The sequence below is a fragment of the Dama dama genome, chromosome 3, assembly GCF_033118175.1.
Source record: "Dama dama isolate Ldn47 chromosome 3, ASM3311817v1, whole genome shotgun sequence".
Lineage (NCBI taxonomy): Eukaryota > Metazoa > Chordata > Mammalia > Artiodactyla > Cervidae > Dama > Dama dama.
In genome coordinates, this window is record NC_083683.1 from 71,760,613 (window position 1) to 71,780,388 (window position 19,776).

The window sequence follows — 19,776 nt, forward strand, 5'->3', positions numbered from 1 at the left end:
GAAATGGTATGGACCTAACAGAAGCAGAAGATATTAAGAAGAGGTGGCAAGAATACACAGAAGAACGGTACAAAAAAGATCTTCATGACCCAGATAACCACGATGGTGTGATCACCCTAGAGCCAGACATCCTAGAATGCAAAGTCAAGTGGGCCTTAGGAAGCATCACTATGAACTAGTGGAGGTGATGGAATTCCGGTTGAGCTATTTCAAATCCTAAAAGATGATGCTGTGAAAATGTTGCACTCAATGTGCCAGCACATTTGGAAAACTCACCAGTGACCACAGGAATGGAAAAGGTCAGTTTTCATTCCAATCTCAAAGAAAGGCAATGCCAGAGAATGCTCAAACTACCGCACGATTGCATTTATCTCACACGCTAGCAGAATAATGAAAAATTATCCAAGCGAGACTTCAACAGTACGTGAACCAAGAACTTCCACGTGTTCAAGCTGGATTTAGAAAAGGCAGAGGAACCGGAGATCAAATTGCCAACATCCATTGAATCATGGAAAAAGCAAGAGTATTCCAGAAAAACATCTATTTCTGCTTTATTGACTATGCCAAAGTCTTTGACTTTGTTTAACACAACAAACTGGAAAATTCTTTAAGAGACGGGAATACCAGACCACCTTCCCTGCCTCCTGAGAAATCTGTATGCAGGTCAAGAAGCAACAGTTAGAACTGGACATGGAACAATGGACTGGTTCCACATTGGGAAAGGAGTACATCAAGGCTGTATTTTATCACCCTGCTTATTTATTTAACTTTTATGCAGAGTACATCATGCAAAATGCTGGGCTGGATGAAGCACAAGTTGGAATCAAGATTGCCAAGAGAAATATCAATAACTTCAGATAGGCAGATGACACCGCCCTTATGGCAGAGAGTGAAGAGGAACTAAAGAGCCTCTTGGTGAAAGTGGAGGAGGAGGGTGAAAAAGCTGGCTTAAAACTCAACATTCAAAAAACTAAGATATGGCATCTCGTCCCATTGCTTCATGGCAAGTAGATGGGGAAACAATGGAAACAATGACAGACTTTGCAGCATATTAAAAAGAAGAGACATTACTTCGCCGACAAAGGTCTGCTTATTCAAAGCTATGGTTTTTCCAATAGTTGTGTAGATGTGAGAGTTGGACTATAAAGAAAGCTGAGCAAAGAAGTGATGCTTTTGAACTGTGGTGTTGGAGAAGACTCTTGAGAGTCCCTTGGACTGCAGGGAGATCAAACCAGTCAATCCTAAAGAAAATCAGTCCTGAATTGGAAGGACTGATGCTAAAGCTGAAGCTCCAATAGTTTGGCCACCTGATGTGAAGAATTGATTCATTGGAAAAGACCCTAGTGCTGGGAAAGATTTAAGGCAGGAGGAGAAGGGGATGACAAAGGATGAAATGGTTGGATGGCATCACCGACTCGATGGATATGAGTTTGAACAAGCTCTGGGAGTTGATGAGGGACAGGGAAGCCTGACGTGCTGCAGTTCATGGGGTCGCAAAGAGATGGACACAACTGAGTGACTAAACTGAGGGCAGGAAGGAAGATGAAGTAAATGCGGTGATGTAATTAGCCTGTGTGGGTTAAAAACAGTGAAGTGTGAGAATTCTTAGTTATCTTTATAATATATAAAATATATAATTCTTCTGTTTAGAGGGCTTTAATTTTGTCAGTTAATTTCTAAACAAGGAAATTGGCTATGTGGGAGAGGTTGTGATTTTGCTTCTTAGAGGGATAGTAGTGGTTAGACTAAAGTATGTACAGAAAGATTCGGGGTCCCTGTAGTTTGGAGGATGTTTTGTGTATGACTGTGAATAGGAGAGAAACTTAGCAGTGAAGAGAAGAGATTTCACATGAGCCTCAGAGTATGATGTGTATTTATTGCTTGAGCTTAATTGTACCTTAGGGAGTTGGAACAGATCTGAAGGAAGCTTCCTCTCAGGTTCCCTTTTTACCATGAGGTGTACTGATGGGAATGTAGAGGAAGTCATTAGCCTGGGGTTTGGTGAAGAGGACTGCTATTTTAATGGCATTGGACTTCAAATAAAACATTAAACTTCCATGTCCCTTTCTGCCTGAAGAAAATGAGAGGGTTGGGGAAACAAAGATGATTAGGAAATGGAAAAAAATCAGAAATTTCTTTAAAAAAAATCCTTTAAACATTCAAAAGGAGATCTCCTCACTTTGTCTTTCTTTGATATTCTCCAAAAGATAACCTATGTTTCTAGTTTGATTTTTTTTTTTTCCACCCCCTCTCCCCCCAAAACCAGGGCAATTAAATATTGCAGGACTTAGTTATGGTCAGCAGGGGGCTCCCATTGCTTATCTGTCAGTCCAGGGACCTCCAACAAAAGGATGGAGCAGAGAGTAAGTTCCTGTTCCAGAATTGCTTCCTCTGAAAATGTCATTAAACCATTACTACCTTTCAGGGCATCAAATGGGAAAAGTGTCCGGGATATTGGAACAAAAGCCGCCCATGTCTCTAAATGAGGGACCTTAATGAGACTGGTTATGACCCACAGTTTTATGGGAGTTGTTTGTTGGAGAGTTAATGCCCTTCCATTTATCCTGGGTACTTCCGAACTTTGTCTCCCGCCCCTCTGGTCCCTCTGCTTTTGTTTTCTCTTAAACCTTTTGAGTAGTAACTTAGCATGTTTTCCTAATTCAAACTTCCCTTAGCCTTTTTTTCTTCCCACTCCCTTTAGCACTTTTATTTGTCCCACTTTGACTCTTCCAGCTGGTCCCATGGGAGATATAAGGGATTTGTAAAAGAAGGAAACCAGACCTTGTAGAGCACTCATTAATTGTGATGAAAATTGAGAGCTGGTGTTTAAATAAGGGTTGGAGGAATAGTCGTTGGTCCAGAAGCACATTTAAAGTTCCTGAGAGTAAATGAGGTGATTTCCCGCGCCCTTCGCACATCTCCCTCAGCTCGGTGCATTTGACCACACTTAACTTCTGGTTGCTTTCTTACAGGAAAGTGACTTAGTCTGTTATCTGAACTTTTTCATGAATAGATGACAGTTGAAGGAACTGAAAAATCTGATGGGCTTCATGCTTTTTTGGTCTGAAGGGTGGCAGAGAGATATGGGACAGAGAACATGATTCAGGTGAATTCTTATACAGTTCTAAGGTTTCAGTTTAGAATATCAGTTTTCTGATTTTAAAAATCTCTTTTCCAGGGCAGCAGAGAAAAAAGTGGTAAAAATTACATCTGAAATACCACAGACTGAGGTAGGTCATTTGTTTCAGAAGAGCAGTCTATATATATCTTTCTGTTTCTTACCCTTTATTTTATCTGTGTCATCACTTTAAAATATTTACTCATAAGCAGAAAATCAGTATTGACAGATTTAGGTAGTGATACATTTTTACACCAGCTATACTTGGGAATATATTTGGGCTGGCATAGTTGCCTTTGAAGCCCTAATCTTTTGTATAGTATTCTGGTCTTAGTGGTAACTCTTTTTAAGACGTTTATAAACTGGGATTAGAGTTAGAGGATTGTACCTTGAAAGAGATGAAAAGTTAAAAGGGAAGCTGTCACTCACCAGTTACTACTAGCTAGCTGATGAGATAGAAATTTCTCTGGATTCTGTCTCAGAATCTCTGAAACCAGGTTCCAGTCAAGATCTGTGGGCTTTTTTTGTACGTTTAAAGTAGAGATGGCATAGGACAATGCTGCTTCGTTTCTTTTTTTTTCCTGGTATCTCATTTCTGACTGAAAGAGTACACAACTAGTGTTGGAACCAAGCTGTTCCTTTGATCCATTTTCAAAGGTCAGCCAAACACAGCTTTTGTCTTCTTGGCTTGATGTAGAATGTGGGTTTTATTTTATTCCTTCCCTTTTGTTTTTGAGGACATGAATGTAATAATAGTCTTTTTGTGTTTGCTTTCTGGAAAGGGCTGTTGAGTTAGGCCTGGGATGGATACAACCTGATATCCTCTATGATTGTCAGCATAACTCAGTTTAGACCTTAAGAAATTACTCCAGATGTTCTAAAGATACACATCTCTAAATGACTTTTCTCTTAAAAGAAGTAAACCAGGAATTAAATTTTTCTCTGTCCTTTCTTTTGTCTGTTATCACTTAGAGGATGCAGAAGAGAGCTGAACGATTCAATGTACCTGTGAGTTTGGAGAGTAAGAAAGCTGCCCGGGCAGCTAGGTGAGTTTCCCAGCTATTTAGATCTGAGATAGTGATAATATTAAGGTGAAGGGGTGTGGTAGGTTTTAAATATAGTTTATTTAGAATAGAGGCCTTGCTGAAAAGAAAGGCTCTCTTGGCTCTGTACAGAACATGTCTGCTGACTGGATGTAGTAGCTATAGATTGGGTTTTATTAACAAGCAGGGTTTCTGTAATAGGAAAAAGACAGGAACTGAGTGTTACTCCCGATTCTGATAAGGCTACATTTTAGTTTATTCTCTGGACTCTTGGTGAGAAAAAGAGTCAACTGAACCTCTTTCATGGAGTTGTTAGAATTAGCTAATGATTGCAAGGCTTGAGATCACAAGCAAGAAGTGCCATATGTACACTTGACACGGATACAAACCAGGAGTGTGAACAACTTCCTAAAATTTAGCTTGTTTTTCTTTCTACAGATTTGGGATTTCTCCAGTTCCATCAAAAGGTAAGAATATAGAGACTTCTGAAAAAGTTATCTTTATATTTTTACTTTTTTGGCACAACAGATTTTGTTTCTCCAAATTAAGGTAAACTTGTTAGCTCTGGCAGCCTTTAAGAGGTTATTATATTCACCTTTTTGCTTTAGATAAAGCCATTTTCAAGCCTTTCCGGGCAATTTAGAGAAGGTACTAAAGTTTGAGAGAATAGGAAGCAGTGCCAACGTTTGTTTTCCTTTTCTTGGATATCTTCAGAGAACGTTCTAGTACCAGCTTTATTCTGGTGTCTCAAATCAGCATATAATTATTATGTACCTGTCCAGTGTTACATTACCTAGTGTGAGTGGCAAGAGGAAAAAGAGTATCTTTCACCTTTTAAGAATTTACAAGGAAATAATCTTGGTTATGCTTAAAGACTTAGCCACAAGGATTATATCACTGTATTATTTATAGTGATCAATAACTGGAAACAGTGTAATATATAATAGAGAACTGGTTAAGTAAATGTGTACCATAGAACAGTTAGAAGACCATGAAGATGTTTAAAATAACACTGTTTAAAGTTGTATCTGTCCCATTTGTCAGGGAAGTGGGAAAAGCAAGTTATAAAATATTTGTAGTATGTTCCCATTTCCCAATACAAGTACATGTATGGATAGGAAAAAAAGATTAGAGGGATATATACTAAGTTGATAACATTCATTGTCTCTGGTTGGTGGAATTTCAAATGACTTCTTTTTGCTTAAATTTTAAAATTTTCTACAGTGAACATGTATCTGTAATAAATTAAGGGGAAAAAAATCTATTCTTTTTAAAAAGAACATAGTACTTGTTCTGAGAGACTTTAAATGTACTTGCCAGATAAAATACAGACTTCCTAGTGGCCTGTTAAAAGTTTCAAGTCTGTTAAGAAAATGTCCTTCAAAGATCTTGTAGAATTTCACTGTGACTTTTAAAAGACCAGCAAAATTCTGGTCACTGTGGCTACGTACTTTAAAAACAAAATATTTTCTGACATTTCATTATATCAGGAGAGAGAGCATAGCATTGGTAATGGAATAGCAGAAGTTGATATTATTTAATGGTGTTATTTGAAGAAAGACTAAAGTTAAAATTAATGCTTAGCCTAAAAAGGAAAGTTGACCAATAAAATAAAAGGAAATATTGTTTTATGAGTGAACATAAAAATATGTAAATAGTTCCTAGTACATAGGTTATGGTAAAAATCAAGTCCAGGACTTCCCTGGTGGTCCATTGGTTAACAATCCCCCTGCCAGCACAAGGGTCACAGGTTCCATCCCTGGTCCAGAAAGATTCCGTGTGCAACTTGAAGCCCGTCTGCCACAACTACCGAGCCTGTGCTCCCTAGAGCCCATGCTCCGCAACAAGAGAAGCCACCGCAAGGAGAAGCCCATGTATCTCAATGAGGAGTAGACCTGCCCACTCACTGCAGCTAGAGAAAGCCCACGTGCAGCAACAAAGACCCTGTGCAGCCAAAATGAATGAATGAATGAATTAAAAAATTAAAAAAAAAAACAGTTGAGTGTATACCTGAAATTTATAGTGGAAAGTTAGGGAGCTAGTTGCAGTATTGAGATTGCTTAAACTAAAATTCTGAAAAGTTTTACGTAACTAATTATTAACTAGAATAGGGTTGAGCCTAGAGGCTAATATGCTGCTTGCTTCTAAGTGATAATTTCAGGATAGAACATTGGCTTTAAGTAGTTATAATTTTAACTGTGTATGATAGTAGCTCTGCATCTTTGTCTAGATATGATGTCTTTTCTCTTTGAACAGCTTTATTGAGAAATAACTCATATATCATCCAACTCATCCTCTTAAGTATATGATCCAGTGTTTTTTAAATATATTAAGATGGTTGTGCAGCTATCATCATAGTCTGATTTTAGGACATACTCATCACCCCCAAAAGAAACCCCACACCCATTAGCTTTTCTCATCTGCTTTCTCTGTCCTCACAAGTAACCAGTAAGTTTTTTCTATATATGTTAGTTTGCCTTCATATAAATAGCATCATACAGTTCGTGGTCTTTGTGACTGGCTTCTTTCACTTCACATAATGGATACCAGGTTTGTCCCTATTTTAGGATTTCTTGTTGGGTAATGTTACATCCTACTGATGTGTAATGCGTTTTATCTACCCCTCAGTTGACTGTATGGTTGGGTTGTTTTCACTTTTTGGCTACTATGGCTAATGCTGCTGTGAACATTCATATACAAGTTTTTATGTGGCTATGTATTTTCATTTCTCTAGAGGTATATACATATAAGTAAAATTGCTAGGTCATATGGTAGGTTCTATGTTTAAGTCTTTGAAGAACTGCCAGACTTCTCCAAATTGGCTATACTATTTTATGTTCCCAGCAGCAGTGAATGCAGATACTAGATGTCATCTCTACCTTTTCTTTACCTTTATAAGATAAAGGACATTTTTCCTATATATGATTTTTATCCTATCTAACTTCATTTCAAGACTTTCAGCTTTCTTTATGACTCCTAAGAATGTAAAATAAAACTTTTTTCTTTCTTTCTTTAGGTCTGTCGTCTGACACCAAGCCTATGGTAAGAAATCTTTTTTTTCTTCTCTTAACCTTAACTCTATACAGTTAGTTTTAAGTTAGGGATTTCCTCCTTCTCTCCAGATAGAGGAAACAGATCATATGAATTTGATGACTATTTTCAGTACAGTATTTTATGTCCTGAATAGAATGAATTGTTTGAGGTACTGAGAGGTCAGGAAATTCTTGCATCTTCAGAGTTATAAATATTTTCCTTCTTACCACCCCTCTTAGGAAAAAATAAAAAGATTTTGTTAGCTAGAGGATAATCTGTATAACTTCTATGGTACTAGAGTTTTAGACCTAACCCAGTGGCTTTTGGATAATGTCTAACTCTTAATTATCACAGGAGAATCTGTGGAAGCAACTTATGAGTTCTGTCTGTAGATACTGGTCATTTTCAACACTACCTGTTAAATGCCAGAGAGTAAAGACTAGGATAATATGTCTTCTGGACTATTGTGACTTGTCAGCATGCTTAGAAAATGCAAACAGATGATGTAAAATACGTTTCACTTTATGAAACCTTGCTCTTGGAGTTACAGTTCAGTAATTAAACTGAAGGCGGAATGTTTTAGTAGTAGTAGTAGTTATTAGCAGTGGTAGTAGTGAAGGAAATGTCCCAGATATCTTTATATCATCTTGTACATCAAGGCTTCCAAGAAAAAGGAAGTAAGAGAATTGAGTTGGGTGCTGGTAGTGCGTTTGTCTTCTGAAGAATGGAGAGCTTCAGTGGTAGTTTCTGTTTGCTAGGAGATCGAGTTAAGAATTACCTGCAAAGCCTTGGTATAGACATTAACAATTTTGAACTGTGAATGATGGACTTGTTTAGAGGTGATGATTTAGACATTTGTTTGCTTTTTCAAGCAGTGTTTGGCCTACTTTGATCTTAAACCCTCCTTAGGCTTTTGCCACCTTTGATGAATGAAGGAGGCAGGGCTAAATCTCTCACTGCATTCCAGGAGAGGTCTTTTAATAATTAGTGGCATGAATGAGTGCTGCCTAGTTTCCTAATTTGGCACATAGGGTATCTTTGATGTTGTATAGGCTTAATTGAACTCTTAGCTTTGGATCATAGTTTGTACCTCTGTGTTTTCTGTTTTGATTTTTTTTAATATGTTTTCCCCCCTATATTTTTGTAGGTTAACCTGGATAAGCTAAAAGAAAGAGCTCAAAGGTTTGGTTTGAATGTCTCTTCAATCTCCAGAAAGGTAAGGTACTATTTTTGCAACATTAGAGCAGCTTGGGGTTGCATAGTTTGGAAATGACTGTCCTAAGAATAGAACTGGCTACTCAGCACTTCATTTAATGCAGTCCTTTGACTGTCACCTCCTCTCACTATTGATTACATTATGGAAATTGTTTCACAAAGTTAATTGTTGTTTTCTACAGGTTGTTTGCATAACTTCCATACTGGCTGTTAGAATAAGGTCTATATTTTTCGTAGTTAAGATGTTGGATTCAGTGATGTTACATCTGCTTTAACTTCTGATATAGGTATATTAGAAATTAAATAATCAGGGGAAGACAGTCTTGTCATTAGGCAAAGATACCTGAAAATAAAATTAGGAGGTTCTGTAGAAAAACACTGAGAAAGTTACTTTATTCTTTCTACCCTTCTGCTAACTGACACTGTTTAGTTTAAGCAAGATGACTCTTGACACCATGCTCTGTGGAGTGATCAATTCTACAGGACATTGTTGTGTTTAGAGTTTTGCTAGACACATTAGAGAAAATGCTAGAGCGAATAGTCTCTTAATTTTTGTTCTGTGAGGATGAGAGCATGTTTCTTGGTTGTTGAGGTGATAGTTGGATTAAGGGAAGATTATTTTAAATCAGAAAAACCATCATTAGAAAAAAAATATTTCCCACTCAAGTATGGAAGCATTTAGCGCTCTAGAAATCCATTGGAAAAAACTGATCTGACAGTAGTTATACTCTTGCTCAGGAAAAAAGCTGAGCATATAAAAGTTGTGTTCCTCTGGGACTCATAACCTTGAACACAACTGTGCTTCATCTTCCTTCCCTTTGGGTTACATGTTTTATGTTTACCGGAAATACAACATCGACTTTTTGCCCAACTTGATGCTGAAACCGTAGGTATTCAGTAGGAGTATTTGGTGGTTTATGTGGACTGAAATAAGGGATTTGAGAGGGAGGCAGAATGTATAATTCTTAAACCACATGCAGCTTAATTGGGAAGAGTTATTATAAACCAGAAGTCATTTGTGTTTTGTTAGGTGATCAGGGGGAAGGGTGCCTTGTATCTGTGGCCCTGATTTTTATCTTGTCTCCTTTTGTATATGAGGCTTCGGTATCTGAGAATCTCAGCAATAACTGCACTCCTCTAGGGAATTGGATTAGTTTGTGTGTTGGAAGGCAGAGGTACAAAAGGCACCCACTGAACTGAGATTGTATCGTATCTTTGCTACCCCATGGAGTGTAGCCCACCAGGCTCCTCTGTCCGTGGGATTTTCCAGGCAAGAATACTGGAATGGGTTGCCATTTCCTTCTCCCGGGGATCTTCCCAACCCAGGGATTGAACCCAGGTCTCCCGCATTGCAGGCAGATGCTTTAACCTCTGTGCCATCAGGGAAGCCTGAGATTGTATCGTGATAGTGAAAAATGAAGCCGCTCCATATAATAGGTGGATTAGTTTATTATAGGGTAACTTACTTACAGGTAGCAGATAAGGTAGCGTTTTGCTACCTGAAGTATTGGCAGCTGTACTCTACACTGTGGAGGGGCCAATGGGGCTTTTTGTGTATTTAGTTAACCCAGGGTTTGAGGGTACATGCTTGGAAACAGGAAGTATGTTTCCAAGTCAAGGTTATAACTGGGTAACTAGTCTCATGGATGCCGAGAATACATCATTGAAGGCCTTCATTGTTTCAGAGGCTAAACAGCACAAAGCCCACCTAGACCTCATGATCATTAAACAATATTAACTACAAAGTCCTTGATGACAGAGACGAGATTTACTAAACAGTGCAGCTCTGGGTAGGGTCAGTGGAAGGACAGGAGGAGCTGAATGGATCCAAGATGGCATCAGTTATGCTAACAGCCATACATTATATGTTCAATCAAAATTAACAAAATTGGACATTGTACCTCCCACTACTGAGCTCATATAGACCCATTCCTGAGAGGAATTTGTGTTTTGCTCTGTGCTGTCCACCTAACTTACGTGAGGATATCAGTCTTTTCTCTTCTCTGGAATCTTTCTCTTTATTTGACCTGTTTTCAGCCTCCACAGGATGCTGAGTAAAACATGAAAAGATATATTTATTAATTTTGAGCAAATTACTGAACTTCTTTGGTCCTCATCTATAAAACTAGGAGTAACACCTAACACCATGTTGTGGAGAATAAATAATTGTAATAAATAATTGCAGTTCCCTAACATAGTGACTGTGGTGTTGGAGAAAACTCTTGAGAGTCCCTTGGACTGCAAGGAGATCCAACCAGTCCATCCTAGAGGAGATCAGTCCTGGGTGTTCATTGGAAGGACTGATGCTGAAGCTGAAACTCCAATACTTTGGCCACCTCATGCGAAGAGTTGACTCATTGGAAAAGACCCTGATGCTGGGAGGGATTGGGGGCAGGAGGAGAAGGGGACGACAGAGGATGAGATGGCTGGATGGCGTCACTGACTCGATGGGCATGAGTTTGAGTAAACTCTGGGAGTTGGTGATGGACAGGGAGGCCTGGCGTGCTGCGATTCATGGGGTCGCAAAGAGTCAGACACGATTGAGCGACTGAACTGAACTGAACTTAGTGACACTTTGACCCTCAATATAAACTAGTTTTCTTCTTTAGTTTTCAGTTCAGGTTTTATCACCTTGAGTCAATTAATTTCCGTGTTTCAGTTGATCATTGATAAGATTTTAGTTCCCATTTTAAACTCTCAGGAGTTAACATGAGAGAGTGGTCATCGGGGGAGCTCTGCATGAGCTCTGTTCTGACATTCACTGTCACACTTGTTCTAGAGGAGTGCTTCCCAAGTTCTGTGGTGAAAGTCTAGTTTTTAAAATTTTCCCATTCATTACAGAGAGGTACTTTTGTGAAGCAAAAATGTCAAAGACATGTTAAATTACTTTGGAAGTTTTTAAATGGTTTCTGAACTTATTGCAGGCTGGTAACAGTTTGGGGGGCAAGCATTAGGAGGCAGACTACATTTTGAGTAGCACTATTCTAGACTATATATGGTTTCTTCTGAGGACCACTTTTCTTGGAAGCTTCTGACTTTTTGAGATGTTCTCTTTGAGTATACATTCCATTTGCATTGATCATAAATTCCAGTTTTCAGAATTATCCTGTTAGCAGTGGTTTGCTCTAATGTGCCTCATAAACCAGTAAAATGCCTGAGAAAATGTCCTTGCTGTTTTTTGCTGAGCACCACTGTTCCATAGAACTTTCTGTGATGATGGAAATATTCTGCACAGTGTTGTTCTATTGAATAATCTGTTGTCTAATACAGGCACACCTCAGAAATACTGTGAATTCAGTTCCAGACCACCCCAGTACCGTGAATATTGCAATAACGTGAGTCACAAACAAGTAGTGTACATACCTAAATTGAAAAGTACTTTATTGCTTAAGTGCTATCATGAAGGAAATATTATGTGTGGTTTAACATTTATATAGTAAAATATAAATCATATGCTGTGTGGAGTTGTCCGTTCAGTTCAGTTCAGTCCCTCAGACATGTCCGACTCTTTGGGATCCCATGGACTGCAGCATGCCAGGCTTCCCAGTCCATCACCAACTCCCGGAGTTCACTCAAACTCATGTCCATTGAGTTGGTGATGCCATCCAGCCATCTCCTCCTCTGTATCCCCTTCTCCTCTCGCCTTCAGTCTTTATTGGGCATCTACTGACCTGGGGAGTTCCTCTTTCAGTGTCCTATCTTTTTGCCTTTTCATACTGTTCATGGGGTTCTCAAGGCAGGAATACTGAAGTGGTTTGCCACTCCCTTCTCCAGTGAACCAATTCTGTCAGAACTCTCCACTGCGACCGGTCCATCGTGGATGGCCCTATATGGGCATGGCTCATAGTTTGATTGAGTTAGACAAGACTGTGGTCCCTGTGATTAGGTTGGTTCCTTTTCTGTGATGGTGTGTGGAGCTGTAGACAAATGTATTTGCTAGGGAGTTTCTTAAAACAGTGGGGTTTGCCACATTGTTCTCTGTACTGTGCAATGCTGTTTAATACCGTCTTTCCTACAGAATAAGTTCTTTCAGAATTGGAGTCAGTGCTTTCAAACCCAACTGCTGCTTTATCAACTAAGTTTATGTAACATTTTAAATCTTTTGTTGTCATTTCAGCAGTCACAGCATTTTCACCAGGAGTATATTTTATCTCAAGAAATTGCTTTCTGGCCTCTGCCACTGCGCCTGCGCGGGTCACGTGCGCAGGTGCGGCGGCCACAAAAAAAAAAAAAAAAAAAGAAATCGCTTTCTTTTTTTAAAAAGTTTATTTATTTTGGCTGTCCTGGGTCTTCATTGCGGTGCCTGGGCTCTTTGTTGCTGCTGGAGAGCTTTTTCTACTTGTGGTGTGTAGGCTTCTTATCGTGGTGGCTTCTTTTGTTGCAGAGCACAGGTTCTAGAGTGTGGACTCAGTAGTTGTGGCACACCTTAGTTGCCCCAAAGTATGCAGGGTCTTAGCTCTCGGACAGGGAATTGAAGCTGTGTCCCCCTACATTGGCAGGTGGATTCTTAACCACTGAACCACCAGGGAAATCCTAAGAAACCACTTTCTTTGCTCATCCACAAGCAACTCCTCATCCATTGAAGTTTTACCGATTTTCTGCAATTCAGTCACATCTTCAGGCTCCAGTTCTAATTCTGGTTCTTTAGCTGTTTCCACCACATCTGCAGTTAACTTCCTGTACTGAAGTCTTGAACTTCTCAAAGTCACCTGTGAGTGTTGGAATCAACTTTTTCCAAACTGCTGTTATGTTGATTTTTTTACCTCTTTCCATGAATCAAATTGTTCTTGATGTCATCTCGAATGGTGAATCCTTTCTGGAAGGTTTTCAGTTTGCTTTGCCCAGATTCATCAAAGGAATCACTACATGTGGCCTTATGAAAAGAATTTCTTAAATAATAAGACTTGAAAGTTGAAATTATTCTTTGGTCTGTAGGCTGCAGAAGGGATGTTGTATGAGAGGGAGTGGAAACAACATTAATCTCACTTTACATCTCTGTCAGAGCTCTTGGGTGACCAGGTACATTGTCAAGGAGTAGTAATACTTTGAAAGTATACTTTTTTTCTGAGCAGTAGGTCTCAACAGTTGGCTTAAAATATTCAGTAAACTGTTGTAAGCAGATGTGCTGTCATCCAGGCTTTGTTGGTCGATACACAGAACACAGGCAGAGCCCCGGGATTTTCAGAATGGTAAATGAGCACTAGCTTCAACGTAAATTCACCAGCTTCATTAGCCTCCTAACAAGAGCGTCAGCCTGTCCTTTGAAACTTTGAAGCCATTAACCTCTTCTCTCTAGCTGTGAAAGTCCTAGATGGCATCTTCTTCCAATATAAGGCTGTTTCATCTACATAGAAAATCTGTTTGATGTAGTCATCTTCATTAATTGTTTTATATCTATCTGGACAGTTTGCTGAAGCTTCTACACCAGCATTTGCTGCTCCTTGCACTTGGATGTTATGGATGTGGCTCTTTCCTTAAAGCTCAGGGAACCAAGCTCTCTAGCTTCAGAATTCTTCAGCTTTCTTACCTGTCTCAGCAGCCTTCATCGAATTGAAGAGCGTTAGCACTTTGCTCTGGATTAGGCTTTGATTTAAGGGATGTTATGGCTTTTTGATCTTCTAGCCAGACCACTTGAATTTTTTTTTCACATTAGCAATAACGGTGTTTTGCTTTTTTATTCTAATATTCATTGGAGTAGCACTTTTAATTTCCTTCAGGAGCTTTTCCATTGCATTCACATCTTGGCTAACCGTTTGGTATAAGTGGCCTAGCTTTTTGGTCTGTCTCAGCTTTTGACATGCCTTTCTAACTTTTGATTTAAACTGAGAGATGTACAATTCTTCCTTTCACTTGAACACTTAGGCACCATTGTAGGGTTATTAATTGGCCTAATTTCCATATTGCTGTGTCTCAGGATATAGGGAGGCCCAGGAAGAGGGAGGGAGATGGAAATGGCCGTGGCCTGTGGGTGCAGCAGTCAGTGCACACATATTTATTAAGGTGACTGTCTCAGGTAGGCATGGTTTGTGGGGCCCCAAAACAGTTACAGTAGTAACATCAAAGATCTCTGATCACAGATCGCTATAATAACAATGATAGAAAGGTTTGAAACGTAAGAATTACCGGAATGTGACACAGGCATGAAGTGAGTGAATGCTGTTGGAAAGATGGCTCCAGTAGACTTGCCTAACACAGGGTTGTTGCAGACCTTCAGTTTATGAAAAGTACGCTCTCTGTGAAGCATAATAAATCAAGGTATGCCTTTATACTAGTCAGTAGTCACGTGTAGTTATCACCTGAAATGTATAGTTAATGTGACTAGGAATTGAATTTTTAATTGTTTTAAATCTAAATAGCCACATGTGCATTGGACGACTCAAGTCTAGCTTGTATCTCCCACAAGCTTTCATACTTGGAAGTAGCATAGAAATCCTTTATCAGACCACTTATTTGAACCACTGTTTCCATTGCCCAGAATTTTTTAGTACTTGTAGAATATAAGCAGTTTCAGAGTGAATTTGTAGGAGGAGAGAAGTTAGAGGAAATGGAATGAGATAAGAAGAGTTAAGTTAATTTATTTGTGGCTGCACTGGGTCTTCATTGCTGCCTGACCTTTCTCTGACTGCGGCGAGCGGGGGCCCCTCTAGCTGTGGTGCCCAGACGTCTCATCTCGGGGCCTTCAGTCGTTGTGGCTCTCAGGCTCTAGAGCAGAGATGAGAGCCTGCAGTAGTTGTGGTGAACTAGCAGAGATAGTAGTTGTGGAGCATGGGCTTTATTGCCCCATGGCATGTGGAATTTTCTCGGACCAGGGATTGAACCTGTGTCCCCTGCATTGGCAGGTAGATTCTTAACCACGGGACCAACAGGGAAGGCCAAGAAGAGGAAGTGTTTTTTTCAAGTAACTTTTTTTTCTAGAACTTGAGTGTCCAGGACCCAGATCCTGAAATTGCAACCAGCTACATTTTGTGTAACAGTTGTTTGGTTCAAAGTGTTGTGTTTAACAGTTCTCTATCACAGAAATTATTTGCAACCTAGTATTTGGTTGGCCAGAGGTTAGTGATATGATTAAATTTGTATTTATGGAACAACCAGATTAGCACAGTTCTGTCCACTTCATCCTGGGGTCCTGGATTCCAGTATAGCCTCCTTCTTTGTAATTTGGTCATCTGTCTTTTAAGTTTTACAGTTCTCTAGGCACAGATATGGTACAAATAATGGAGGTTAATAGGTGGTGTGGAAATACCTCCTCTTCATCCTAGTTTCCTAAAAGGGGCAATGAGAGACCCACCTCCTATTATCTCATTGCATAGAGTTGGTGTTTCCTTGATCCAGCTTGAGGTTCTCGTTGCATCCTCTTTTCTCTCCAGTAGATTCCACCGCAGACCAGTGGATATGAGAGAATCTGTGAGAGGGGTGAGCATAGTGTTTGTGACAGATTTTTTTTTTTTTAACTGTCACAATCTGACCATCTCCAACATATTGTAAATTTGAGAATGTTGAATATCTGCTATCCTTCCTAGGCTGATTTCTGCTTGACAGCTCACATATTTCAGCTTTTAGGTCCACAAATATACTGTATGCTTTCCAGATGGCTCAGTGGTAAAGAATCTGAGATGCAGGAGACGTGAGTTTGATCCCTGGGTCAGGAAAATACCTTGGAGAAGGAAATGACAACCCAGTCCAGTATTCTTGCCTGGGAAATCCCATGGATAGAGGAGCCTGGCAGGCTACAGTCCATGGGGTCGCAAAGAGTGGACATGACTTAGTGACTAAACAACAACAGTATACACGTTAGGCAATACACAGAAACTTAAAGAAGTCTGTCACCACCCCCCCACGCCCCCAGTCATCTTCCCTCTTTCCCCCTGCTCAAGAAAGGCCTGTCCGTCCATGTTTCTAGCTCAGGTCTCAGTGAATAGAGCCCTATTGGTTTAGGATAATGGGAAGTGACAGGGCAAAGAATGGCACTGGCATTTATAGACATTTTTACACAAGAGGCTGTAAATTGTCCCTTCCAGCTCTCTGGACTATTTGAGGATAGAATGGCATGCCTTTTCTCCTTTAAGCCTCATAGTGACTCTGGGCTGAGAAGCCTTCTACCCCCTCAAACAAAACAAAACCCAGATAAATAACCTCTGCCTGCTTGGTTCTGATTGATCACCAGCTAAGTTTTCAGTCTTGTGCTTGACTGGTTGTGTGTTTTTTTTTTTCTTTCAGTTAGTTTTCCAAGCCTCCTAAGAGAAGTAGTGTTTAGATCAGTCCTCTTGGTGAAGGATGACCTGGCATATAAGAAATTCATCTCTAAAAGGAATGGATAAGGGAAATAGATGGGAAGCTAGCTCAGTTAATATATGATGGTTATAGGACATTAAGTCTAATAACAAGTCTAATTAAGTCTAATAACAAATTAGAAATTTGTTATTAACTGATGTAGCTAATTTGAATGGATTATATTTTTTGTTTGTTTTCAAACATTAACACGTTTGGAAAAGTGAAAATTGATGCTTTAGAAAGTTGCAGAAAATCCAAATAGGTAAATACTACAAAGAAACTAAAATATCCAGCCCAGATGCTAAGCAGAAAACTGGAGTGTGGCTTATATTTTTCTCCCTGACAGTGTGAGGGGCATGTGTTATGGATTCTTGATTCTTGACTAGTAGTAGTAAATATTGATGTTACTACATTTTCCTTCCTTTTCTACTAAGATATTACTGAGTTTTCACTACTTGTAGTTCTTCATATAGGTGACTGTCCTAATGAGATATCTTAAGGGACCTGTAAACCCTAAAGGCTACTTTTCCCATATTTGTGGGTTTTACCAGTTTTCTTTACTGTGAATATTCTGTGTTATACAGTTTTAGGATATAAAAAGCTTGAAAACAAATATTCCTCTACTGATTATCTTCTTGTTGCTGAAGCTGGTAGCTGGAAGAATCTTGGGTGGCTGCAGTGATAAGTTTCGTGAATCATTCTTGTAATTCTTTATTTTTGATCACTCTTGGTGGGGATGAACCACTTCAGAATGAGAGAGATACTGAACCTGCCTTGTTTTTGAGGAACTTGTCAGTGAAATGTGTTGAGATATCAAAGAGAAAGTTGGGACAAAGAGTCAGTTCCAAGTACAAGAGGACTCCAGTGTCTTGTAGCATACAGACTTCATTATGGCTTGTCTCCGTTTGTGCTCTTCTGGAAGGCCTATTTGATTCTATCACGATTCCCTTCCACCATCTGAAATAAATGAATGTCAGTTTCTCCCTTTCAGCAGTGGGTTTTGATACAGAGGTTAGTCAGTTGGATATGGAGAGAAGGAAGTTCACACTGTAGATTTAGAATTTTAGGGAATTCCCTGGTGGTCCAGTAGTTAGGAGTCCGCACTTCCACTGTTGGGGGCGTAGGTTCAATCCTTGGTCAGGGAACTAAAATCCCACAAGCTGCATGACATGGTCACAAAGAACGAAAAGAATGATTTGGTCACTAGCCTTCTCAGAGTTTGTAATTGGGATTTGTTGAGAGTTTAGGCATGTGTATACAAACCTTTTCCAAAGGAAGGACTTCCCTGGGGGTTCAGTGGTTTAAGGCCCCATGCTTCCAGTGCAGGGGGCATGGTTCAATCCCTGTTTGAGGAGCTAAGTAAGATTTCATGTACCACATGCCACACAGCACGCCCCGCCCCAAAAATACAAGGAAGAACTGCAGGGCCCTGCATATGACACTGAGACTGTAAGAGCCCTGAGAAACTATAAGCTATGGTGAGTTTAGTAGGATTTTTTTTTAAAGGAGTGAAAGACTAGATCCCAGGATAAGTTGGGAAAGTAGCATGCTGAGTAGGCTTAGATTCTTTTTACCCACATATACTTAAGTATCAGTAATTGGGCCAAGTGCAAACTTAATCCTCTATTTCCTTTTCTCATGGTGCCCCATGAGATCAAGAAAAATGCAGGTAGTAGGATTGTAGATAGAAAAAACTTCAGTATGGATCCTGTCAGTCACTGTATTTCATTGATAAAGGGCTTTGGGGGGAAGCTTCCCTCCCCTCCTGCTCCATCCTAGATTGTCAGTTTGCCAAAAAATGCTTCTTCCACTTGAAAAATTATATTATTTTAACTTACATTAATCAACAAGAAAAGATAAGAACAGGTTATATAATAGAAAGAGATGGCAGTTGAGAGTGGCTGTCAAGACAAGATGAATTTCAGAAAAGCCGAGACCAACCTCACATAGTCCTCAGCATTTCTGGGAGCTTTTAGGGCCCAGCCAAAAATCTAACCAATCCTTTAAATCCCCTTCTAATTCATAATAATTTAAGAATAAATATTTGTCTTTTTTTTTTTTTTTCTTCTGCCTCCTCCTTTAAGATAAAAACACATGCTGCTTCTATACGCATCCATTGGAACGAACCTTGAGGGAGTGGTAAAGGACCTGTTTAAAGAGGAAACAATAGGGAAAACTCTCTGACCTCAGTTTATCCCCTCATCTGGTTCTTCATTTGTCCCTGCTGAGGAACAGAACTTGTCTTTTGTCTGTAACACAAATACATCTTTACCTCCCTCCTTCCCACTCCCCCCCCAACCCGCTCTTCTCACTCCCTTCTATTATGGTTCCAATCAATGATGTCATTATGTGTGCCATTCAACTGCTGTTGAACCACTTGGCTATAGGAATTTGGAAGAGCAAAGAGGCAGAATGGAATTTTTCTCCTGCCCAGGACTGTTGAAAATGTATTCTAATTTTAACTAGAGAAATAGGAGTCAAGTTTTTGCTCAACTTCTACCCTCCCTCTGTGCCCTAAACCTCAGACAGACACTTTTTGCCTGGCTGTGGATGAGAAGAAAATTGTGGAGAAATGTTAGGAATATAAATTGAGTATTTTAGAGGAAAAACTTTAAAAATTGGGGGAAGCAAGATGAAATTTTTGGTGCTATGTCAACATTTATGACTGATGTTTTGCTCTGTTCACTGTAAATTGGATTTTTGAGAAGCTTCTATTAGAGGGTTATACTTCCCTAAGGTATGTGGAATCTTGTACCATTTCACTTTATTTTTCTCTTATTTCATTCATTTCATTTGAACCCAAAGAACTAGAGGTATGAAAGTTTGTGGTAAGGAAAAACTCACTGTCTTTTTTATTTCCTCTGCTTATACCCCACCCCCGACTAATGTCGTCACATTCCTTCTTCTAACATGTCAGAACTGATGACTTTGATAAAAAACAAGTTTTATGCCTCTCTGTGGTCCCCCTTAGTCTTTGCCCCAGGAGTAAACAAACTCTGGAAAAGGAGGGGAATACTACATTCTTTTGAGTCTGCTTTACTTTTAAATACCTTTAACTGTTTTTGCCAACCAAGTTCTTAAGGTGAGATCATTCTC

At 39.5% G+C, this 19,776-nt stretch overlaps 1 protein-coding gene across 11 annotated transcripts in view; it reads left to right on the forward strand.

Moving 5' to 3' along the window:
- SARNP (SAP domain containing ribonucleoprotein) overlaps window positions 1-19,776 on the forward strand; it is a 48,178-nt gene that overhangs the window by 13,397 nt on the left and 15,005 nt on the right. For 6 of the 11 annotated variants that reach the window (XR_009691137.1, XM_061132734.1, XM_061132723.1 and 3 more), the window contains 6 exons: window positions 3,179-3,230; window positions 4,091-4,164; window positions 4,600-4,628; window positions 7,178-7,203; window positions 8,342-8,410; window positions 11,680-11,744. Coding sequence is in view for 10 of the 11 variants with exons in the window: in XM_061132734.1 (XP_060988717.1) it covers window positions 3,179-3,230; window positions 4,091-4,164; window positions 4,600-4,628; window positions 7,178-7,203; window positions 8,342-8,410; window positions 11,680-11,744 (315 nt within the window). In the remaining variant the exon portion in view is untranslated. Of the gene's footprint in view, window positions 1-3,178; window positions 3,231-4,090; window positions 4,165-4,599; window positions 4,629-7,177; window positions 7,204-8,341; window positions 8,411-11,679; window positions 11,745-14,486; window positions 14,512-19,776 lie in introns of those variants that run through there. The other 5 variants (XM_061132762.1, XM_061132754.1, XM_061132783.1 and 2 more) reach the window with 3 other exon arrangements.